The sequence below is a fragment of the Trichechus manatus genome, unplaced genomic scaffold (genome assembly GCF_000243295.1).
Source record: "Trichechus manatus latirostris isolate Lorelei unplaced genomic scaffold, TriManLat1.0 scaffold00009, whole genome shotgun sequence".
Taxonomy (NCBI): Eukaryota; Metazoa; Chordata; class Mammalia; order Sirenia; family Trichechidae; genus Trichechus; species Trichechus manatus.
Window position 1 is genome coordinate 8,718,015 of NW_004443945.1, and position 26,198 is coordinate 8,744,212.

Below are 26,198 nucleotides of genomic sequence, written 5' to 3' on the forward strand. Positions count from 1 at the left end.
GCAGCCATAGCTCTTAACAACTGCACCACCAGGGCTCCTCATGGGAACCAAGAAGGGTCCAATTAGTAATATTAGATAAGTGTAAATAACCTTGAATATAGAATCAAAACAATTTTAGACAAGGGAGGGATTTTAGAGATTCTATAGTCTATCATTCTAATTGTTCATATGAGGAAGGAAACTAAAACCAGAGAGTTAAGTAATATGTTCAAGGCACTCCATCAACTAGTAGGAGAGAGACTCTGAAATCAGAACTCTAAAGTGTTGAATAATGTTGAAGGAGCACAGAAATAAAAACTATTTAAACAAATGGACATCAATAGAAAAACTCAACAGTAAGTATAGCCCTGGTGGCACGAAGAGTTAAGAGCTTAGCTGCTAACTGAAAGGTTAGAAGTTAAAACCCATCCAGAACTAGTGATCTGCTTCCATAAAGATTACAGACAAGAAAGCCTTATGGGGCAGTTCTTCTTTGTAATACGAGGTCGCCATGAGTGGAAAACGACTCCACAGCACCTAACACCAACAAGTGGATATCATATCTTTTAAGAAAGTTCATTCACTCCTTTAGTTGGCTCATTTTTACCAGTTATATCTATGGAAGAAATAATTGTCAACATTTTGAGACTTAAACAATTTTTGCAGAAACTATAATCTGCAGGAAGGCAATTATAAATTATAAATTTGTTTATACTACCTCAATTGCTGCATGCCAGAGAGTTGAACTTGAATCTTTTCTGTTCTGATAGGTTCCTGGCCAAACCGAAAGTGAAACCAAATTTCCTCGGACTCTGTTGGCATCCCCCCATATTCTTATTCCTGTTAAAAAGAAAGAAAGAAAGAGAAAGAGTGAGCATGCCCCAAAATACAGATGTAAATTTTTAATAGAGACTATGAGGAAGGTCTTCAATTTTTCCATGAAATTATTTTGCTAGAGATGCTTGACAAATGATCCCCTTAGACTTTAGAGTGAGTCTTATGACCTTTGATAGTTGAGACCACATCTTTAATATACCACCTGAATCAGAATCCCCTAGGGTGCTTGTGAAATATGTGGGTTCATGGGTTCCACTTCAGATTTTAACAAACACACACATGATTTTTATATACATGAAGTATGTTTTCACTATGCTTTATACTGATATTCAAGAAAAGATAACATGTCTAAAATTGTATATAACTTTTTATAAAATAATAGCCTTTATTTGCAAATAATTTTTGTTATCGATATATGAAGAGTATTTTTAAGATAATAGCAATTTAAGCTATTACTGACTAGATAACTTACATGTAATCAGAGTCTGTTAATAATTCTTCATGTTCGAGGGCTGCACTGTCCAACAGGGTAGCCATAACCACGTGGCGATTTAAATTTGAATTAAGTACAAAATTAAATTAATAACAATTAAAGTGAAAAATTCAGTCCCTCAGTCACAGTAGCAACATTTCAAGTGCTCAACTGTCATGTGTGGCTTATTAATTAACCATATTAGACAGTGCAGATACAGAACATTTCCATCCTTGCAGAAATATCAATTATACAGCACAACTCTAGAGTTTACACATAAAATTGCTTCAGAAATACATGTGATTTGAACCAAAATATTATTATATTACCTTCTCCCACTGTAAAGTAAATGATGTTATCATCTATGTCCAATCCATCAGTCCCAAACACACCAACTGCTGGGGAAAAGCCATGGTGGAAAGCACAGCCTCGAATATAAGATGAGCCATGTTCTTGAATCTATAAAACATCGGGACTCATTGAACATTTTGCAAGTGAAATTAAAACATATTTAAATAAAAATATTTGAAGTAGGATGATTTTCAGAAAATAACCCTTGACAATTTACTTTCCATTAAATGAGATGTTTTCTCACTAGGTCTTTTCTACAAGGGAACTTTCCATACACCCTGAATTCATGATGAAATAAAGCAAAAACATATTTCCCTTAAATGCAGTTATAAAAGAAAAAAACAAACTCTGATGGATTTTTCGAAGCATTTATATTTTTATCTGTGCTACTTTTTCTACAGTTTTTTTAACAACCATAAATAAATGCATGAATGGGTGGAACCCCCTGCTGTTATGAGTCAACAAGATTAATGCGAAATGCATCCAAAAAAGTTTGATTAGATTAGATTATAGTTTTAGCAATTCTAAGATATGATTATTTAGTAAAGTTAGATGAAAATAAAATAGAAATAAGAAGATTTTATTTCGAATATATGTAACAATAAAATGAAATACAAACCTGTCCTAGGTTAAGAAACGTTACAGCATATCTTGGATCTGTGCTATCCCTGTAGCCTTCTTGACCACTGTGATAAAATTCGACATTACTTATTCTTGCTTTTCCTAGAGGGGAAAAAGATTAATTTTTTTTCCCCAGAAACAAATACATAATTCTTGAAAACTTACACAAAGTTGTTCAAAATTTTCATGGAAACTTCATTAATTGCTTTTTTGTTTGCTCCTTTTATCCAGATAAGGCAGTGTTTCTCAACCTTTTTTCATTGCTCCCTTGAGGTGTCCTTTTAGACTTTTTTCTCCTAATCGCTCCCCCTGCCCCATGAAATTTTAATGCCACTAGTACACTGCATATCTCTCAATGTACAGTGGCCCTTCAAAAGGTCAAAACCATTGCAACATCTGAATTTTTCTGTCTTCCAAGAACCAATTTTCACCATATTGGAGGTGGCATTGCCCCCATCAAGAATGCATAACATAAGGCACAAGGTATAATTGACCTGACATTTCAATTCTGATACTGAAGAGCTTTTAAGGGATATCTTTATATCATTTCTTTCAGACTGTACAGAGCAAAGTATCTTCTGGTCAGCTTGTCATAAGTACTATCAAGGTAAGCAAGAGGCAAATTCATAGATTAGTAATTGGAGCAATAGCAATCCATGAGAAATTGCTCTGTGCCAAGTGTTGTATTAAGTACTTAACAGGCAATACATGGTTTAATTCTCCTGAAGTATCCTATGAGTTATGAACTTTTACTATTCTATCTTCTAGATAAGGAAACTGAAGCACAGTTTCAGGGCTGGAAACTAGCAGTAGAGAATATTCCCTGTTTCAAAAACTTATATCTAATAGAATGGATTAGAGAAGAGTTATTCTGTACAAGAAGGAAAAAGTCTGTATAGGAATCCATGGGCCAGAGAGTGGATACATGGTGGAGAACACAAGAATAGTAAGGTAGAAACACAGAAGAGATGGTTACTACAGATCACCTGGGCCTACAAAAGCCATACGTATGTTTTCTTAACTCACATCACAAAGCAATTGATAGGAGCAACAAAAGGTTATCATGGGAATCAGGATGTAATTTGAAGTGAGACAGACATGGATTAGTATTCAAGGCCACAGTAACTTCACCTCTCTGACCATTTATTTCTCCATCTTTAAAAAGGGGGAAATTTTTACATCATAGCATTGTGAGGATTAAATGAGATAGTACATGTTAAATGCTTAACACAGTGCCTGGGACCATATATCATGATCACCAGCATCACTTAAACTTCTGTTGGCAGATTATGGCCAATAGGTAAAGGTTATAATGGGGTAGTTGCTGCTTAATATAAAGACTTCCTACAGTTAGAGCTGTTGCAAGGTAGATGTCATGGATTGAATTGCGTCCCCCTAAAATGTGTGTCAGCTTGGCTAGACCATGATTCCCAGTATTGAATGGTTGTCCACCATTTTGTGATCTGATGTAATTTTCCTGTGTGTTATAAATCCTAATCTCTGCCTGTGGTTAATGAGGCAAGATTAGGTTATGTTAAAGAGGATTAGGGTGAGATGCAACACCCTTACTCAGGTCACAGCCCTAATCCAATGTAAGGGGAGTATCTCTGGGGTATGGCTGGCATCACCTTTTATCTTACAAGAAATAAAAGGAGAGAGAAGCGAGCAGAGAGATAGGGACCTCATGCCATCAAGAAAGAAGTGATGGGAACAGAGTGTGTCCTTTCAACCTGCAGTCTCTGCACTGAGGAGCTCCTAGACCAGGGGAAGGTTGATGACAAGGACCTTCTCCCAGAACTGACAAGAAAGAAAGCCTTCCCCTGGAGCTGGTGCCCTGAATTCGGACTTCTAGACTTCCAGACTGTGAAAGAATAAATTTCTGTTTGTTAAAGCCATCCACTTGTTGTATTTCTGTTATAGCAGCACGAGACAAGTAAGACAGTGGAACAGGCAGTACTGAGAACAAGTGAGAACCAGTTGAAATAGTTCAAGACAAGAATGGATGATCTGTCCCTGGTACCCATATTGTGGAATCCAAATACTAGCTTCAACAAAAAAGACCAGGATTACCTGGAGGAAAGACTGATTCCCAGTCTCTGAGAAAAATTTACAATATACGCTTGTTATATTACAAAGCAAAGAGGTTAAAAAAAACTAAGTCATGTCCAAAGAACTTAGGCATCAAGATGAAAAGTTTCCAAAGGTCAACAATGAAGCATTTTGAGCATCAATAAGATTAATAACCACAATAGATTAGAATACATAAATATTTTTAAATCCATGAGCTCATAATGATACTAGTAACAGAACAAACAAACAAAAGCTCTTGGTTCAACTCATTATTATGAAAACTAGTAAATAAGAGGAAAGAATCAAGCATTTTTCCTGCCTTTCCTATATGAACTGTCATTTAGAATAGTCAAACAGTTGTTTAAGAAATTTCTCTTTATAGAAGTATTCCTGATTATAAATGAGAAAAGAATGATAGAGTTAGAATTTCACCATTTTAAACCTCGGTGGTTTAATGGGTTCAGGCAATGGTCATTAATGGCTGTTAGTATCACAAAAGGAGAAACATTAGACAATATGTGTCTACTGATGGGAAATACACCACCACCTATGAAGAAGTCTTGCCTAAAAATTGGGCCTGAATCTGAATAAGCCTGTAGTTCTTAACTACCCACACATGGGAAATACAAGGGCGAGAGAAACAATTTAAATTCTAGGGATGCAATTACTAAATTCCAGACCATTTGAAAATCTGTTGGATAGGTGACCTAGCTTCTTTCATAAGTAAATTGAAAGGAAAGAGAAACGAATCAAAGAGACTTAAAACTCATAATAAACTGCAACATGGATTTTACTTAGATCCTAATTTAAACAAATAGACTGCGAAAGAAAGAATGAAGAAAGGAAAGAAGGAACGAACAAAGGAAGGAAGGAAGAAAACAACTAACTGGGGAAATTTGAACAATCATTTGATGATAAGGAATTATTGTGACTGTTTTTTTAGGTCTGATATTTGTATTGTAGATATGTTTCTTAAAAAAATATTTTAGAGTTATCTGCTGAAATATTTACATATGAAATGTTTGCTTTCAAAGTAATACAGAGCTTTGAAAAGAGTGGGTAGAGGCATAGACGAAAAAAGATTAGCTGAGGTCTGTAATTGTCGAAGCTGGTGATTGCCACATTAGGATTCATTACACTGTTTTCTCTTTTTTGGGTACATGTTTGAAATTTTCCTTAAAACAAAACAGAACCAACAGATGATCTGTTGTACTTATTATAAAATGATTTATGTTTTGGTACAAGGCTGGTCTAGCTGGCATCTAAACTCATTGTCAATTTGATGATTCTTAGAGTTTATGAAGATAAAATAATTCTTAACAATGTTAGGGAATCTGATTGGAAGGTAGAGTGTAGGCTACATAATCCCTCTCAAGGCTGTTTTTCCATGTGGGCCTACAAAAAAAAATGAGAAGTCTTGAAAACTAATTAATAATAGATCATTTTACATTTCATTTAGAAATACAAATTGGATTTGTACCTACCTGTAAATGTCATCATATTTTCAGTAAATGAGCTGATCAGGATTCGTGCACCAAAAGATTCGTTAACCCAACCCGCATAATCTTCACCAAGGATTTTGATGTTTCTACTCAGAATCCCAACATCAGCTGCTAGTGTGTAGCTCTGACCTGTGCCAGGAACATGGTATTTCTCAGCTGCAACAGAACATCAGCTAGATTATTACCAATGCCAAGAAACCCCTGTCTTCATTAGATTCTTTTCAGGTCATAGGATAAAGAATTTTCTATTAGCCCAAAAGTCAACACAAACTCATGAATTGATTAGATTTGCAGGTTTAAACACAGATAGATGTCAGACTGAAAGTATGATATCTTTTAATTTATAAACTGAAACATAACAAAAAAAAGATTTCTATTATACAAAAAAGATTGTTATAATCAGTAATTATGAAATTATTTAACAGATCTTGAAGGTGGTTTTCAATCACTTCAAATTATACTTGGAAACAATGTTGCAAGGTAAATTGAGAAGCTTATTGTAATTTTAATAGATGAGGAAATGAGGTAAAGAAGTAAAAGAATTAGCCCAAGGTGTTGTAGGCAAGCAGTAACTCACAGGTAATTTTATCTTTCCTGCAGCCTACTAAACCTTTGCTCCACTTTCCCTAAAGCATATTTTGTATCAATCACAACTCTTTATAAATATGTAGTAGTATATCAGACACAATCTGTATGTTTACATCTTAAGGGATTTGTAAAACATAACGTAAATTATAGCCTACATTTTTTGAAATCTTATTCAATACTTCAAGACAAGTTGGTGAATTTCCAGCAGAGAGAAATGTTTGGTACCTTAAGTGAAAGAATCTATTGTGTCAAACTTTAAAAAATCATTTTCTTTTCAATTAAATGTTCTTCAAAAAAACTTTTTCTTTCAATTTAAAGAAATATAGATGATATAGAAAGATAGACGTGTGTACTTCCATCAAAATACTGCTTTAATTAGTTCTTTTAAAGTTTTTTTTTTTTTTTCCTCATTCAGGTTAAATGTTCACTAGTCTATCAAACCACCTTACAGCTGGGGTTCTTTGAGCATCAGATACATCTGACTGGTTTTTTCTAACATTATCTCCCCACCCCTACCCCACTGCCACTGAGTGGATTACAACTCGTAGTGACCCTGCAGGACAGAGAACTGCTCCATAGGGTTTCCAAGCAGCGGCTGGTGGATCTTTTGGTTAGCAGCTGAGCTTTTAACCGCTGCACCACCAGGGCTTCTTCTAACATTACATTCCTGTCTATTCCTACTTCCTGAGATTTGGATGAGTGTAGCATGTCAAATGGGAAAAAGTTAGGGTAATAGGAAGGCCCTGTACCTATGTTAAAAATTATCTTCAAATGATTCTAATTTATTCTTTCTCTTTTTGGGAATTATAGTTTTACCATTTCTCTGTAGCCTGTCTAACCACAGTTACAATTGAGGAGTGTGCCAATGAAACAAATTCGGACAGTGATATTTTCGGATCAGTGGTTTTCAAATTTCTTTGTGCATAGAATCACGTGGAAGCTTGCTTAAAACAGAGAGTACCAAGCCTTACCTCAGACAATATGGTACCATAGGTCTGGGGTAGTGCCCACGAATCAGCCTTTTTGCATCTCTCCAACCTCCCCCTATTGCCAGTCATTTTAATGCAGGTGGTCTGGTGACTACACTTCTAGAAAGACCACTTTAGAGTATCATTTTCCTAATTTGTTTCTATATGACACATTCCTTAGTCACAACTGAACAAAGGATTTAATAGGTTGTGCTTCGTGAAGCAAGCTAAGCAAGATGGAAGGTTACGAACTACATATTAAACTGAAGACTTCTCAAACAGCCATTCTGGAAAGCTAAGAGGAAAACAATTACCCTGCTAACTAAAGAAATATTAGTTTTCTTTAACTCAAATCATCCCTTTACACTATGTAAAAATCAGAAAGAAGAGAGTCAAATAAATTTATATACCCCAGGTTTCCAATTTCTAATACAGACTGGAGACAAAAACATATTTTCTTTAAACTTCTTAGTTCATTTTGTACAATCATCTACTAATACATTTTTTTGGTTGAATCATCATCATCAAGAAAAATCACAATAATCCAAGTCTACATATTCTTTTAAAAGTGATTGATTAAAATTCTAATTAAAAAGTTAGTTCTTTGCCTTGAAGTTACAACCTTGGTAAATAAAACAGTAAGGTAAAGTAATTCAATCAATATTTATTGAACATTTACGATGACACTGGGGCACATCTGTGTTCTTGAGAAGATCACAGTTCCCTGCAAGGACCAATGAATAAACAGATATTTACATGCAGTGTCATAAATAAAGAGATGAACAGCAAAGCAAGGTCCATATTAGCTTTGTTTCCTGCTCCCTGGCATGTAGGAGTAACTCAATATTTGCTGAATGAATAAATGCATACCGTAGTGACTGTTAGAAGTTAGCACATAAACAATAGAGGTACTTGGGTACCAGTGCAAACCTGAGTGTAATGCTCCTCTGAAATATATTTGTGAGATGTTTTGTCAAATAATTTTAATTAAGGAGGCAAGCACTAGAAATGTGAATATTTCAAAACGTTTTAATTATGTACCTACTTGGCGAAGAGCAGCCACTTACCAAGGTGAGTATAGGAAAGGGTATCATTGAGAATGAGAATTTTGTGGTCGTGCAGGATTTTTACGATACTTCTGGTTTCTGTCTGCTGGAAATCATAGCTTGTGGTTGTTATCACAATCTCTTCACCCTCCTTAGAAAAATTCAATAACAGTTGTTTAAATAGGTTTCTATTTCTTAGTAATAACTATTAAATAATTTTCATTTAATTTATAACTGATTAGCAATCATGGCATTATAAATAAGAATAAACTGTACATTTAGGTCTGTAAAAATAAAAATATACTTGTGCTTGATATTAAGAATTCTGAATTTTTAATTGTTTCTGCATTTTCTTAAATTTTAATTATATCATTTAAAGGAATTGTAGCAATGTACATTTTTAAATAATTATATAAAAGCAAATATATTCATATTTTTATTAAAAACTAGTCAGGACATATTCTTAAAACTTGAAAAAAAAATTTCCCAATTTCCTTTACACAATTAACTATCACTTGATATTTCTGAAAGGTGGGAAAGGCAGAGAAGAGTTAAAGCTCAAGGACAAGACCTAGGATCTAATCTTTGTATATTAAGCTCCTTCTTGTCACCCATGTCTCTGCTCAAACATCACCCTTGAGAGAGGCTTTCTCTGGTCACCATATTTAATGTTATCTGCCATGCCTGCCATGACAGTCTCTATCACGCTGCCTGTTTTATTTCTTTCATCACATGCATATACAATCTGTATGTACATTTGCTCATTTAGTCTGCCTCTTTAACGCCAATGCAAATGCCATGATTACATGATAGTGTCTTTACCTCTGAACCTCCAATGCCTAGAAGAATGTCTGAAACACAGTAGGCATTTAGAAAATATTAATTGCATAAATAATAGGGATATTGGAATCCTTTAATTAATTATTCTCGCTTAAAAAAGTAATCACACTTGAACTATCACAAACAAGACTACCTTATTATAGATTATAGTACAGCCTAATAAATTCTCTTCTATTTACCAATTTTCAACTACATTAGAAGAGCAAACCCATATGTTTTAATGAGTTGTATTGATTTGTTTGGACTAAAGCTCTCTCTGTTCTGGGACCCTAAAGTTCATCTTCACCAAAAGGAAGCTGGCTGAGATCTGAGAGACTGGAGATTGAATTCATCCCCTTCCTGATCCTTTGGTATTATACAGTATATTGGTAAAACGTGGAATCTATGGCCTATACACGTTTATGAGCATAATACGGATAGGAATTGCCACTATTCATATTTTACCAAAATGTATAATTTAATAAGGCATTATTTAAGTAACTCTGGACATCTGGATTTGTTTTCTTTCCAAATTTTTAGCATGTAAAATCACAAAGTAGAAGCAAAGAGGTAACCAAGATAACAATAAGATGTATTCTCATTTCTTGTTTTGTAAGAATTTTTAATAAAAAATATTTTTCACCTAAAACTTTCATACTTTTCTTTCATGACTAATATATACATAATGATCTTCATATATTCTCAAGGACATTTGAGACCACAATTTTTAAATACTGCTATCAGATCAGCTTTTGGAGTGCAAACTGATGGTAAAATACACATTTCTCTCTTGGTTAATCACTTGAGAAAATAAATGCTATCTTTTTAAGCTGACCCACTGTGTGTATGCACTTTCAGCCACATATTTCCTTTACCTGCCAATCCACAGTATCCATCAGAGACAGGACTTTGGACCCTGCCTCTGCGGTTTCTGAGAGCTTAGCTTTATATATTGAATGTGGAATTCCATGAAGATCCAGCTCACCGAACACCCCTGAAGCAGAAAAACACACTCCTATTTATCAACCATGCACCACTGGGTTAGGTTCTAGTGTAAAATGAATCAGTTCATGACACATTTTAATAAGCGTTTGAACAGTATAGAATGAATGGAATGAATTGGGGTTATCTGCTCATGGGCTGTGTAAGAAAGCTTTGACCCTTTGACCCACTTCAAAGAATCTGGTCCATAGAAATCAAAGCCAGTGCACAAGTGCACATGAATGAGAGGTTTATCACTGCCATGTTTAGAAACAGCAGAAAACTGAAATAAATTCAAATGTATGTCAATTGGGAAATGAAGGAATAAATTATAGTATATTCATACAATGGAGTATTATGCTATAAAACGATAAGTTTTACCTGTATTGATCTGAAAGATGTCCATAGTATGTTAAGTGAGAAAAGATGCATAATAATATCTTAAGTTTGACAATGATTTTTAAAAGGAACAATCCTATCACAACATATCAATATGTATAATATGAATATCAGCATAGATAAAAAGCATGGAAAGACATGTAAAAACTGTTAACCAATGCTAGTTTCCTCAAGGGGGTAGAATTGGAAAGGGTGTATATTTTTTCTTGATACTGCTCTGTGTCATTTGAAGCGTTAGTTTTTGGGAAAAAAACACATAAAAGCAAATATATATACTTTTTAAGATTACATTTGTCTGCCTCAGGATATTTGCCGATGGAGAGGCGACTTACTCAATCCTGAGCCATTTTTTAATTTCCTTCTTTACTGAGTGTCACTGTTTTAGATATTGCACAGTGGAGTAATTGCAGCACACACTTGTATAGGTCTTCTAAATAAATATGCAGTAGTATTAATTAAAGGAGCCCTGGTCGTGCAGTGGTTAAGTGCTCAGCTGCTAACCGAAGGGTCTGCAGTTCAAACCCACCAGCTGCTCCTCGGAAGAAAGATGTGGCAGTCTGTGTCTGTAAAGATTACAGCCTTAGAAACCCTATGGAGCAGTTCTACTCTGACCTACAGGGTTGCTATGAGTCGGAATTCGACTTGCTGGCAGTGGGTTTGGTTTCGGTTTGGTTTTAGTATTAATTAAAGCAGTTGTTAATTGTGACCAAATCAAATCCCTCCAGATATTTGCTTTCCATGGTCAGGTAGGAATATTCATGGCTATAGCAACGCAACTGGGAAATTAAAGCTCAGGAACACTTGTGATTGGATAACTGATAGCAAGTTCAACTGATCCACAAGATTATTTATTAATACTATGAATAGCATAATTTGTAGGAAAGTTCTCTTTTTAGGGTAAAATCACTCAAATATGAAAAGTATTGTTACTTATATATAGAAAATATTTTGGAGAAAAATAGATTAGAAAAACGTAATACATATATGGAGAAATTTGTTAATAGAGTCTTTATAATGAATTGTGTTTTGATTTACAATATACACACTATATTACTGTCTAGTGTAATCTCACATGATTTAATTTTTAAAACCTCTACTGTTTCTTTTTAGAATCCTTTATTGTAAACAAATATCTGTAAAATCTTCTGATATCATCACATCATGAACCTTGCCACTATAATTTGGATTCCCAAAACTGATACGACACTTTTGGTATAGAGAGACACATACCTAAGACCTTTGACCCTTGATTTGGTCCTTCTGGCAGAGCCCAGTCTGGGGTAGAACGATTTCCTCTAAGTACAATCTGTAGTTCTCCTTTAAAAGGGTTATCCTCCCAGCCACCAATTAATCTACCTCCCTGCAGTGAAGCAGAAAATTGTTAATACTTAAAAATTGAGCAGAAAAGAAATTCCCCTATAAAAAAGGAATTAAGAAGTCACTGGTAACCTCCTCTTGTAAAAGTGAATGAATTTTGTTACAATATAAAGAACAGAGTGTTATACCTTAACACATTCATTTTGGGTTAGACAGTTTAAACGACTTTTCCTAGGTTAAATTAATTATCTACTCCTGATAAGCACTGGATCTAGAACTGAGACTTGCTAAGATCTAAAGTAGTGATGTTTAAATAGGCTACACTGCATTTTAACATACTACATCAAATCTAATATAGACTCTTCATATTTGCATCCAAGCTATGCCATTTATGAGCCATCATTGTTAGTAATAATAAAGGTTATCATTTAAATATTTGCTGATACTATGTCAGGCATAACATGTAAGGCTTTACATATACCATCTAATCTTTGCATTAAACTAATGCATTGGTATTATTATTCTCCTGTCATAGATGAGAAAACTGATGCAGAAAGAATTCAAAATGTACCTAAGGTTACCCATCTAATAAACAGTGAGGTCAGGATTCAAAGCCCATGCATCTCAAAGCCCATGCATCTAACTAATGGACTATCTGCCTTTAAAGCAGATCTAGTTTCTGGACTTTATCACTATGATCAAAGAAAAACTACTAATCATGTTTAATGGTGCTTAAATAGATTTCTGGTTAAGCTATTCTTTTCAATGAGTAATAATAAAAGACTGACAGAACAATTAAACTGATTAAATGGTTACAATTAAACTGATTAAATGGTTACATGTTCAAGACCATCTGAGGTTTATGAGAAAATGAGGTGATCCAAAAATTGAAACGTTTATTAGTCTGGTCCTGATTTCATAATTCCATTATGTCTATTCATTTTAAGAAATATTGTTTTCTTTTTTACCTTTTTTTTTTTTTAAAAGGCTTAAATTCTTTTAATATTTTCCAACACTGCTTGGAATTTTTGGTTTGTTGGAGCTAGTCATAACACAAATATTCTATGTAGAACTGAAGCCAGGCAAACCTCATACTCAATGATAATTATTCCTTAAGGAATGTTTAGTCTATAATTTAAAGAAGAGCAGAAACATATTGGACTTACATTTTTTTATGGGAGTTGTGCTTTTATTCACACCAATTAAATATGCTTTCTTATTAGTTGTTAAGTAAACTGCCTACATTTTGGAATTTGATTAATAGGGATATAAATACAAGATGCCTTCCTGTACACTCTTACCTGCAGTGATATGTAGGTAGCATTCAAAACAACCTTTCTGTAAGAAGACTCTGCAGCTTCCACATTATATTTATCTTCCAGTTCTAGAACCCCCCAAATAATAAGCCTTTCTAGTGGGGGAATGTCTGTGTCTGCTATGATCCATGTTCCTATAAAACAATATTTTAACATAAGAAATATAATCCATACACTACATCCTGCCGGGAAAACAGTGACAACCTTACCAATGAGCCTTGGTTTTTCAAGTTTATGACCTATCACTCCACACAATAACTGGTTCCAATCTCTCCCAGGAAGCCTCTTATTCTTAATACTCAGGTTTAAATCCACATAAAACCCAGAAGGCTACTTTCAGTACCTGGGACATAATAGACTCCATCTCTTCAAATCTGCTCTTTTCCCAAGGTGTGCTCCATAAAGGTGGAAAGCTAACTCTTGGAACATCTATCCTGTCATAGTGTTAATGTTACAGAAAAACAGCATTTTATTAATTTATGTTTATGTGTTTACCTTCAGGAATAACCACATTTGCTCCTGGGTGGGGTATGGTATAATTATTTTCTCGAGATGATTGCCAAAAAGAATCATTTGACCATAAACTGAAAAAAAGAAGAGAAATATTCCCATTAATTATTATCTCCATATATTTCATGACTATCTCCTTAGGGTATAGCACTAAACTAGATGTCTTGAGATGATAAAATGTAAATTAGTTTATAGTTTCACTAAATAGACAAATTAATGTGAAGTTAGTAAAATACTTGACACATACAAACTACATATATATAGTTTTTTCTCCATTGAAGAAAACTTCGTTTCTATTCACAATATGAATCACTTTTTTCTCCCACTAAATCCTTGTGACACTCTAATTTTGTCTAAAATGTAAATTATTTCATTTCCTTGTAAGATGTTGCATGGTGGAAAAGTGAGAAGAAATTGTGCTATTTCATGAGGAAAGGGAGACTTGATTCTGTGAAGCGAGCGGCAGGAAGAATGGTCTCTGAATTGTCAAGGATGAGTCAATGAGGTTAAGCCACTGGCCTGGGGTGGAGTGGGAAGGCGTGTGTGCATGTGTGCGTGTGTGTGTGTGTGTTTGTGTGTGACTGTATCTAGAGTGAAGGTTTTGTTAATTTTGAAAATACAATGGAGGACAGTCTCTGCTTTTCATTAATATGCCTTCTAGAAACTATCTCTTTATGCAAATTTATAGAGAGTATTATTACAAACTCAATGATATCTTTCTATTGAAAAATATTCACAATTAGAAGTTGTTCTCCTAACCTAGGAAAAAATTTCAAAATTCTATGATACTCATCTGGGATTCTACCAAAGGGCTAATATACAGTTTGTTCTGTTAAAAAAAGGTGATAGTTATATAATCAAGAAACCTGTTGGTCAAAAATTCCCACTGTTTGGCACAGTGCCTGGTACACAGCAGGTGATCAATAAATACACTTTAATGAATGAAAGAATAAATAAATTCCATTATTATTATGATGTACGATAGCTACTGCAATAGCTATATATTTTAAAATGTAATTCACCTAATGAATAGCAATTAGTGGTGCTGTAGGGGACTATTAAGTATCCACCAAATGTTAACTTTTGTGATCACCATCATCGTTATTATCATCATTATTTCTCCATAAGGACACAAAGACACGTAAAATCCAGATTCTGCCATTAAGGTTCTTACAGACTAGTGGAAAAAAAAGTTCAAAAAAATGTAAAAAATATACTATAATACAAGGTAAAAAGTGATATTTCACATGAGAAACAAAGATCTATACAAGTTCCAAAATAGAAAAATTATTTGACTAGAAAAATTAACATATATTTAAGAGGCAAAATACTTGAAATAAAATTAAATAAACTCTATAATGAGATTTGACCATGAATGTTATTCCAGAAAAAGAGACACTACTTGCTAAGAAAGCATTTGGACTAATGAGGAGACTTAGTTTCTGGGGCTGTACTGGATGTGTCATCGAGACAGTCTGTGGTCTCAGATTCACTTAAGGGCATTGGGCTCCAGCTTTCTCGCCTATATAATAAGGGAATTGGACAGCGTCTAACAATTCAGACCAAAAGTTCTGCAAATCTGAGATTTCCAGTAACTTTCACACCTATATATATAGATACATATATATATTTTTTTAAATGAGATATTTGCATTTTCTTATCAGGGCGTTTATGAGGCTCAAATGAAGTGACATATGTAGAAGTGCTTTGTGACTTGCAAAGCATTGTGCAGGAGGAGGAAGGCATTATTATCTCCCCCATGAGTGACACGTGAAAGATGATTACGTCAAGACATACTAAAGGGTATTAAACAAGGAAAGGCCTACATACTTATATGTGGCTGGTCGCTTCCTGGGAATTGGTTTTCTTGATGAGGGATGTACAGGAAAGCAGTCCTGGAGAACACAACAGTAAGCCTGGAAATTAATAGTGACATCTTTCACATCGGGATCCAGTGTCCCAGAAACAGACTGACTCTGTTGGAGGTCATTTCTTCCTGATACTGAAAGTGAAGCAAAAGTAGTTTAAATTAACATGAGCATCCAAGTGCTTGAATCAAAGTACTTGAATGCCAAAAATCACGGCATTTTTTGGAAGATAGGCTCTAGATAATAACTTGGCATAATTCAAATTTATAGAACAATTATGGAGAAATTCTGCCAAAGTACTTGTTTTGTTGAGAAGCATGTAATAAAAATATCTTGATAAAAAATAGTTCAGAACCTTAAAATAATGTTTACTCTTAAATATTTTATTTTCCAAAAACAATTAAATAATAAAAACCAACAAATGTAAGTCTGCTTCTATTGTACACATTTCCTCCAATTCTGTGAAATAAAAGTCTTGGGACCATGAGTAAGAGTGCTTTCTCTATAATAAAGTCAGAGTCTCTAGTCTTTTCATTCAACAAACATTTATTGAATCCTGTTATACACAGGGTACTGTATAACACGTAGTTGTCCATTAAGTAATTTTTCTCATCCTTTAGACAAAGCACTAGATAAAAATAATCGCATCTGCCTAATAAATACATACCCAAGTAGTACAGAGTACTAGTGTTTGTTTCAAGGTGCCAGTCTCCATTCTTGCTAGTATTCCAATTCAATGGATTTGAAGAGGCATTCCTCATATCAATAATATTAAACATATCAGGATTTTGAGTGAAATTATGAGATATGATTACATAATCTTCTTTCTATAAAAGTTTGCAGTAAAATAATATTTGTTTTATGTGTTAATACTCTGCATAATAGGCATTAATTTTATCACATAAAATTAGCCTCTATCTTAAAAATTAAAGTTTTGGTTTTAATTTGCTTTTCATCTTACCGTTGTTCCATATTTTACTTATTAACATTTTATACATCTATGGCAATAATGCCTAGAACCCTGGTGGCGCAGTGATTAAGAGCCTGGCTGCTAACCAAAAGGTCGGCAGTTTGAATCCACCAGCCACTCCTTGGAAACCCTATACGGCAGTTCTACTCTGTCCTATAGGGTTTCTATAAGTCAGAATCCACTCCACAGCAACAGGTATGGGTTTTTGGTTTATGGCAATAATGCTAGCTGTAGTAGTGAAGCCCTGGTGGCCCAGTGGTTAAGTGCTACAGCTGCTAACCAAAAGGTCAGTAATTCAAATCCACCCACCACTCCTTGGAAACCCTACAGGGCAGTTCTATTCTGTCCTAAACAGTCACTATGAGTACTAAGGCAATGAAAGAAATAATCAGTTAAGACTCAGATAGGGGATCTCTAGATATAGGTAGATAGACAGGTAGATAGACAGATAGAAAGACAGACAGATAGATAGGTGATAGAGCGTGTGTGTGAACACGCGAGGGCACGCACACACATACATTCTGACATAATGACTCGATAGCCTGCACTCCTCAAGGCAAGGGGGCAATAAACTGTGTTTCACTCATTTTTAACTCCTTAATATGTTTCTTGGAAGGCCTGATGGAGCAATGGTTAAGAGCTCAGCTACCAACCAAAAAGGTTAGCAGCTCAAATCTACCAGCTGCTCCTTGGAAACCCTATGGGGCAGTTCTACTCTGTCCTGTAGGATCGCTATGAGTAGGAATCAACTCAACGGCAGTGGGTTTGGTTTTTGGTTAATATGTTTCTTAAATTTTCTGGGGAGACTTGTGGCTCAAGCTACACCTCTCCAAACCTTTATATCCATAGGATATCTTACTATATGACAATGGGATATGTCTAGCTTTGAGATCTTTATGGTAAGGATTTTATGTATAACAAGTTAACACAGTGGGTAACTCTAAATAATGTGAGCGGTGTTATGAGTGATATGGAGATTAATATTACAGTCTACACTTTCTAAAAACTCACAGTCCACTAGACAAGGCATATGCATTAATAATTAAAATACAAGGCAATGAATAAGTATGAGAATAATGTGGGTTCTGGAATTATCCTCTCTGAATTCAAATATCAGCTCTACCACTTACTAGCTATACAATTGTGGTTAAGTTTCCATCCTCTTTGAACCTCAGTTTCCTCATCTGTAAAAGTGAGGATCTTGCTAATTCACAGTGTAGTTTTAAGGATTAAGCAAGATAACATGTGTTAAGTAGTTAGCAGCCATGTATCAAAACCTCAAAAACATAACATAGGCTAAAGAACCAAGTTACAGAATTAGATTTAGAGAATATTTTATTTCTATAATACTTGAAAACATGCAAAAGAATGCTAGATATTGGTTTGGCTGCACACATATGGAGTGTAAGTGTAAGAACATGTATGAGAGTGCAGATCACCTAATTCAAATGCTGATTACCATTAAAGGTGAAGAGTGAGAAATGAAATCAAGGTAAGTTATATGGGGGACTTCTGTATCTATAATGTTTTATTTCTTTTAAAAAAACGTAAATATTTACAGAATATTAGATTCTGAGACAGCTAGGTGTTGGGCATACGACATTTGGCTTGCTATTTTCTATAATTTTCTGTATGTTTGATATATTTCATAATACAAATAATAAAGTGCTTAACTGGTGCCTAAGACATCATAAGCACTCAATAAATGTTAGTTATTATATTGCAACAATAAAGGGGCAAAAATTTAGTATTATGGGAATATGGCAAAATGAATGCTTATATTTGATTCTCAATGGAGGCTTTTTTGACTTGCTTCCTAGAGGAGAGGTGATTTGGGTTAAGTCATGAAGGGTGTGCAGGATTTTAATAGATGGTTATGTGATGCAAGGGAGCCCTGGTGGCACAGTGGTTAAGAACTTGGCTGCTAACCAAAAGGTTGGCAGTTCAAATCCACCAGTCACTCCTTGGAAACCCTTTGGGGCAATTCTACTCTGTCCTACAGGGTCTCTATAAGTTGGCATTGATTCAACAGCAACGAGTTTTTTTGATTTTGTATGTGAGGCAAGCGCATTCTGAGTCTAACAACTGGTGTGAGTAAAAACAAGTGTAGGGTGTGTTTGACTAATATGCAATTGTAATTATTAGAAGACATTTCTTATCTCTTTGTTTACCTTAAATCCATAGAATGTTGATGTATATGATATATTAGTTATGTGATCTACACCTTTAAAATACCAATTAATGTGATTTGCATTTGGAATCAGAGCCATCCATCCCGACATATGAGTCAGTCGTTTCTTCTGAAAAGGAACAATGCTTGTGCCTGTAGGAAAACACAAAACAAGTAGCAAATAACAGCAATCTCAACTCATAGAAAATTATTCTTCTTATGTGCAAGTGCAAGTGTGAAATATTGCTCTAGTCTATGGGACTCTCCAAATAGGTCAGTATAGCATTTCATTACTGATGTTCTAAATGTCTTTGCTTCACTGAAGGCTCCAAATGTACATTTAACTGAAATATAAAATGCTTTCTCACTTGGAATTCTGAATTGAGATAGAGTTTTTGTTCCTTATAGAAAATGAAAATACGATGATTACTACTACTAAGATAAAAGTGCTTAAATATATTACTATTACTCTTTAAATACCATTGATCTAAAATATAATTCCATTTCCATTCTTTTAAGAACTTAATTCTTTGATTTACAGTGTATGCAAATATAAGTTCTGGTTCTTTATTAGATTCTCCCATATCTGTTGAGCTAATCAAAATCCACATAAATACAAATGGAAAATTTTGATTTACAGCTCTAAAGGATCTAGGCTACAACTAGACCCATCACTTAACACTGGCCATGATACCCTAAATTTTGTGAATAACGTACTTGGAACCTAGACCACCTGTTATGGAAATATATATATATATATATACATATATATATATATAACTTAGTAATGCTATGAACTATAGCTATATATATATTTATCTATATCTATATAATTTAGTAATGCTTTGTTGATGAGCAAGTGTCTGACAACTTCAGTAGAAGATTTTAAAAGGTCTTTTACAATATAAGGAAAGATCTGTGAATAATCGATCCTATTCTACTTTTTTCTCTCTCTATCTTTGACTAAATTTTACAATTTAAAGTAACCTCTTACTTTAAAAATTTTAGAAGAAGAAGCTAGAAGCAAGATTATGAAATAAATTATCACTTATTTTATTTTGGGGAAAGACAAATGAAAAATTCAAGAGGAAATGTCAAGAGGGACTAAACTCATTAATTCTTAGGCTCATGAGTTAGTGTTAGTTTTTAAAGGGCCTAGAGCAAAGCCACTAAAAGCTTATACTACCAAAAAACCTGAAAAGTGTAGAACTAGAATAATTTTGATTATTATTCAGCAAATATCCATTCATTCTTCTCTCTTCCTGAGGGCAGAGTAGGCTACCCTATTGTTGTTGGTTGACTTTTTTGACCATTGGCATATTAGCAGGACTTACTCAAGCAATGGCTTGAAAAGAGGTTGCGTGAGGGTGTTTGACCTTTGAGCCTCTGCCAATGCAATGAAAAGAGCCTCCTACTCATCACCATAGTAGCTGCTGTCCCTTTAGCCTGAGCCCTGGAAGAAGCACACTTGAAACAGACCTGAGCCCAACCCACAAGCACATTTGGGTTCCAGGTATAGTTATCTTTACTGTAGAAAATCGGTAAGTCAACACAGTCCCTGGCAACTGGTATGCAGCTACTCATCTAGCAAATGTTCCTTCTGTCCCATCTCAATCAGCAAAGAAAATAAAAATCATTTGCATTTAGTGGCAGGAACAATGGTATATTTTTACTGTCTTGCCCCAAGGGCTATGTCAACTTTCTCGCTCTCTATTATAATATTGTCGAGGGGTTCCTTAATCAACAGAATATCATGTTGATCCATGAATTTATTCAATGCTTCTCAAGTACCCAGTCGAGCTTGTTACTTGTTTCTACCTGGACTCTGACTGACATAAATATTATGCTTCCAATGTTCTAAACATCAAATGAAAACTCAAGAAGATGATTACAGAAATTTAGAAAAATATATTTAAATTAGTGGTTTAAACTCTTATATTCCACTTACCAAAAGAGTCTGAGAGAACCACATCCTTTTCCAGCAGAGATACTGGAGAAGGCTTATTGAAAGCCAAACGGTGAAAGCTGACAGAGGCATCGCAGACAGAGCCAGGGAATCCAGTGCTCCACTCGGGTTCTTGAATGCAACGAGAAGGATCTAGTAAAGAGCTGTGTGGGATGACGGTGTGTCCTTTGTGTCCTAGGAAATGAACAAAAATCATGTGTTTTCTATTTCACTTTTGTTATTGTTGTGAGTTGCCCTTGTGAACTGTCTGCAACATAAAAGTACTGTGGCCCACAGAACCACTGATAAAATCTAAAAGTCTTGGTAAAAAATTTTTTTTTGACATGGGGCAAGAGGACCTCATACAGAGACTGTTCAATTGACTCCTTGATGAAGGGCTTTACTGTAGATGTTATTGAAACACGGGATTTGAAGTAACTATGAGAGCCAGAGTAGGTGATGGGAAGTGGATTTGTAATTTGGTCAAGGACACACAGAAAGATTCAGATTCAGGCAGTGTAACCATAGAACCTGCAATTTTTACCCATGCACTGTCAACTAACATTAAAAATCTAAGCTGAACTACATAAACAACAAAGGTTACACAAAGCTTTACATAAAAGCACCCAAATGTTCTTCTTTAAAGCCACAATTAGATCAGAGACAGAAGTCAATAACCGTAGCTGAGAAATCAGTCTATTTAATATCAAGACGAATATTCTTTCATCTTACAGAGTCTTTCAAAAGTACATCCTTAGTATCTGTAGACTTGCTTGCCAATATCTCTCTTTTATATAGCATTTTGCAATATGCGTCACACACACACAAATCCTTGCTATCTTACTTAGACAAGCCTTTATCATCACACATTTGTAAAAACTCTAAATTCTAGAAATAATGAATATTTACAGAAAATGTGACACTCTCTGAACTTGAAATGCTAAAAAAGTTTCAGCTAAAAGGTATGCTGAATTTTGTACTACAGTTAATGTATTCTTTGAAATACTAATTCTAAATTTAACATGGGAAGAAAAGGGTTAACAGCAGGCCTGTAACTTACTTTGGCCCTGCAGAATATTTTATCAGGATATACCTGGTCTGTCTAGATTTCTCGTGTAAGTAAACCTGGAATTTATGGGTCTATGGGACATGGCTGGCTGGAGAAATTGGGTCCTCATGTAAGCAGTTTCTTTCTGTACAGTTAATGAAGTCTAAGGTGGAGGAGTTTGAAAACTGAAATGGATTCCTTTTGTGATCAATGTTTCCATAAACTTTGCTCAAAACTTGGTGGTAACTCAAAATAAAGATGCAAATGCAAGAGAAAAAGGACATATTTGGGGACTGTGTCTAACAGTTTGGGGCCCCTTCAGAAAATGCCTCATCTCTGCCTGGTGTTTGCCTATATCCTTTAAATCATTATATAGGTTAGATCTGTGATTCATGTCAGTTTTCTCTGACAATTCTACTTCCTATGTTAACAAAAACGTATTTCCAATGTATTTTGTCACAAATCAAAAAATAACATTACCTGTAAGTGAACCGTCAACATCAATCAGTACCACTTCATGTTCCCATCGAAATCCAGCCTTGTTTGGTGTATTAAAATACTGGATGTTAACAAACTTTGCACTCCAACCTCCACATCTGTCATTACAAACACCAGTGATGGATGTCACTCCCAAAGCTGCACAGTTGGGACGGTCAAAGTTCATGAAGTTTACAGAAGATACAGTCAAGCCTGCACTAAATGGGAGAAGCAGGCCTTTCATCGTGCAAAATGCAGGCCCCATTCCCAGTTCATCAAGATGACCAACTATTTTGGCATTTTTAATCACTGCTCCATTGGTTTCACCCCACCCTCCAATATAAGGAGCCAGGATTCTCTTGGTCTCGATTCCAGCCGCGTAATTATTTACCATCACAAAGTTATGGAACTGAAGGGCACCACCATGGACCCATTCAGCTCCTTTTTGACAATTCCAAGTGGTAAGTGAATTAAATATTGCAGGCACTGGCACTGTAGAAGTACAAGATCCTGTTTGCATGGGAAAATATTCTTCAAATATCCAAAGTCCAAACCAACCTTGAGAATGAACAGTGTTGTTAAAGAATTCTCCAAGAGGAACTTTTTTTTGGCAAATGTTTCGGTCATAGGATGGTCCATCAGGGTGGTTGTTCATTCGGTACCAAAAGCCAAAGTGAGTGCCACCAGCAGCTGCATTGTGTCGGATGGTGTTGTTTGGGTTGGTTACCCAGAATGCAGCTGGGGTTACATCATCATTCAGAAGACTAGTACTTTGCCGTACAAATATTGCCAAGTTATACTGCAGGATATTACCATGTTCAATACCATCTTCTATAAAAAATGCTCCTCCCTTGATATCATAGATAATATTCCTTTCAATCAGAAGGTGATGTGTGTTATGGATAGTAACAGCTCTGTTATAGGTTTGGTGAATTGCACAGCCTCTTACATAAGACTTAAACTGCAAATCGCCCAGCAGATGCCAATGTATTGGATATCGCCCCAACCGGAAAGCCTGGCCAGCATGGAATACCTGTCAGGTCCAGAAATCACAGCTATTTATGATCCACATAGACTCAGAATTTGTCCTCCTCTCCTTTCTTGTTCCAAAATATTTCCAATTTTATATTAATTATTAATATACTTCTATCTTCCATATTATTTATGTTTCTCATTTGAAAATGTTAGTTGAACCCCCAACCCACCTCATTTTTATAGGTACCATGCATAACAGCCATATTTTTCACCAAATAAATTAATGAAGGAATAAACAAAAGCTGTCTTTGACTCTTCTGCTTTTCACTTTAGTCTATTACCAACTTTTTTTTTTTTAAAAATAAAACTCCATAAATACTTTCTTTCTCCCATTAACTGATTCTTATCTCATAATAAGAAAGATTTATTGAATGTATACCATGTTCTAGATATATGCTATGTGTTAATTTTATGTGAATGATCACATTCTTTACCATAACCCTATGAAGTAGCCACTATCACTAACTTAATTTTATGGATGAAGAAACTGAAGTTTAGAAAAGCTGAGTATCTTGTTTATGATCACAGAACTCCATTTAAGTCCAGATTGGTCTGACTTTCGAGTTGATGCTCTTATTAACCACTATCTGCTTTCTTTCAACAGGTCTGTGATCTAATTAATAATCTAATACCTATAACCCATTGTGGTCAAGTCAATTCTGACTCATAGTGCCCCTATAGGAGAGTAGAACTGCACCACAGGGTTTCTAAGGCTGGAAATCTTTATGGAAGCAGATTGCCACATCTTTCTCCCTCGGAATGGCTGGTGGGTTTAAAGAGCTGATCTTTTGGTTAGCAGCTGAGTGTTTAATCACTGCAACACCAGGGTTCCTTATACAGAGGATGCAATTGTGTATGTGTGTATATGCATGTATGTGTAGTATGATCCCATGGGGTAAGAAAAGGAAATATTAGGGTCTCTGTTTTTCATTCTTAATTAAAAAATGAAAATTAAGCATTACTAATATTTAGTATATGGCTTGACCCTAGCACCCGTACTCAGTGCATACTCAGATGTGACACATGTGAGGCATATCCAAGAGGAGGGAGGTTTCACAACATGGAGGCAGTGACTCTGGCACTCTAGCTGGTAAATTTGCAGTCTAGGTAGTACTAGATTATCAGATTTATGGATTTTACTATCTAGTTCTGATTACACTGACCCTTACAAAATGGGCCAAGAGCTTAAAAAGATACCTGAAAAGAAAGTCTGGATTGAAGATAAAAATAATAATGCAAGCACAAGCAAACAAAAATAAATGTGGGAGAGTTGACATTTGTTCTACTTTTAGTAGGAGCTGTTTTTCAGCTGTATTTTGAAATTAAAAAGAAAAGAAACAGTGATGGTTTAATCAAATAGGAGAAAAAAATCTGTTGTCAACAAAATTACTTGGAGTATACACTTACATTCATTCCTGTTGACAACAGACACCACTCTAAGAATATATGATGCTTTCATATATTAAGTAATCATAACAAATGTACCTACTTCATAAATAATTATATATACACTGAGAGTGGTATGTTCATTACTGAGAGGAATACATATTAGAAAAAGGTCTCACTTCTAGTTCTTGCTTTTAAGACTTTTCACTGATTTACTTCATTTACTAATTCATTTCTCAAATATCTCTATTTTTAGCATTGCATAAATTAATTTTTCTCTTTTATTCATTTCTATCTTTAATATTAACCAAAAGGTCATTAAAAAGACAAGAAAGAAAGAAAATACCAAAATGGATGTCAGAAGAGACTCTGAAACTTGCTCTCAAATGTACACTAGCTAAAGCAAATGGGAGAAATGATGAAATAAAAGAGCCGAACAGAAGATTTCAAAGCATAGCTCGAGAAGACAGAGTAAAATATTATAATTAAATGTGCAAAAACCCGAAGTTAGAAAACCAAATAAGAAGAACATGCTCAGCACTTCTCTAGCTGAAAGAACTGAGGAAAAAATTCAAGCCTTGAGATGTAATTTTAAAGGATTCTATGTGCTCTCAGGCTGCCAACCAAAAGGTCAGCAGTTCAAATCCACCAGCTGCTCCCTGGAAACCATATGGGGCAGTTCTACTCTGTCGTATAGGGTTGCAATGAGTCGGTTTTTGTTTTATGGGCAAAATATTGAATGACACAGGAAGCATCAAAAACAGATGGAAGGAATACACAGAATCACTATACCAAAAAGAAATGGTCGACATATGATTAAGAACCCACGGCACTGAAGGAAGAAGTCCAAGCTGCTCTGGAGGCATTGGCAAAAAACAAGACTCAGAGAATTGATGGAATACCAATTGACATGTTTCAACAAATGGATGCAGCGCTAGAGTGCTCATTCGTCTATGCCAAGAAATTTGGAAGACAGCTACCTGGCCAACCAACTGGAAGAGTTCCATATTTATGCCTATTCCAAGAAAAGGTGATCCAACCAAACGAGGAAATTATTGAACAATATCATTAATATCACACACAAGTAAAATTTTGCTGAAGATAATTCAAAAGCGGCCGCAGCAGTACACTGACAGGGAACTACCAGAAATTCAAGGTGGATTCAGAAGAGGACATAGAATCAGGGATATCATTGCTGATGTCAGATGGATCTTGGCTGAAAGCAGAGAATATCAGAAAGATGTTTAGCTGTGTTTTATCGACTATGCAAAGACATTTGACTGTGTGGATCATAACAAATTATGGATAACACTGCGAAGAATAGGAATTCCAGAACTCTTAATTGTGCTCATGAGGAACCTGTACGTAGACAAAAAAACAGAGCAAGGGGATACTGCATGGTTTAAAATCAAGAAAGGTGTGCAAGTCTCCGGCAAGATGGCGGTCTAGGCAGAAGCACCACGCCGTCCCTCCACAACAAAGATCCGAAAAACTAAGCCAAACAGAGAATCAACAATCCTGAA

At 35.0% G+C, this 26,198-nt stretch overlaps 1 protein-coding gene across 1 annotated transcript in view; it reads right to left on the reverse strand.

Moving 5' to 3' along the window:
* Nucleotides 1-26,198, reverse strand: part of PKHD1L1 (PKHD1 like 1) — a 194,385-nt gene that overhangs the window by 28,570 nt on the left and 139,617 nt on the right. Inside the window, exons 49-62 of the mRNA XM_023725912.1 lie at nt 22,258-23,287; nt 20,733-20,924; nt 18,786-18,937; nt 16,312-16,471; nt 15,607-15,778; nt 13,762-13,850; nt 13,252-13,400; nt 11,864-11,993; nt 10,129-10,247; nt 8,456-8,585; nt 5,815-5,988; nt 2,259-2,362; nt 1,618-1,747; nt 698-819 (exon numbers count right to left, since the gene is read on the reverse strand). Of these exons, the coding sequence (XP_023581680.1) occupies nt 698-819; nt 1,618-1,747; nt 2,259-2,362; nt 5,815-5,988; nt 8,456-8,585; nt 10,129-10,247; nt 11,864-11,993; nt 13,252-13,400; nt 13,762-13,850; nt 15,607-15,778; nt 16,312-16,471; nt 18,786-18,937; nt 20,733-20,924; nt 22,258-23,287 (2,853 nt within the window). The remainder of the gene's footprint in view (nt 1-697; nt 820-1,617; nt 1,748-2,258; nt 2,363-5,814; nt 5,989-8,455; nt 8,586-10,128; nt 10,248-11,863; nt 11,994-13,251; nt 13,401-13,761; nt 13,851-15,606; nt 15,779-16,311; nt 16,472-18,785; nt 18,938-20,732; nt 20,925-22,257; nt 23,288-26,198) is intronic.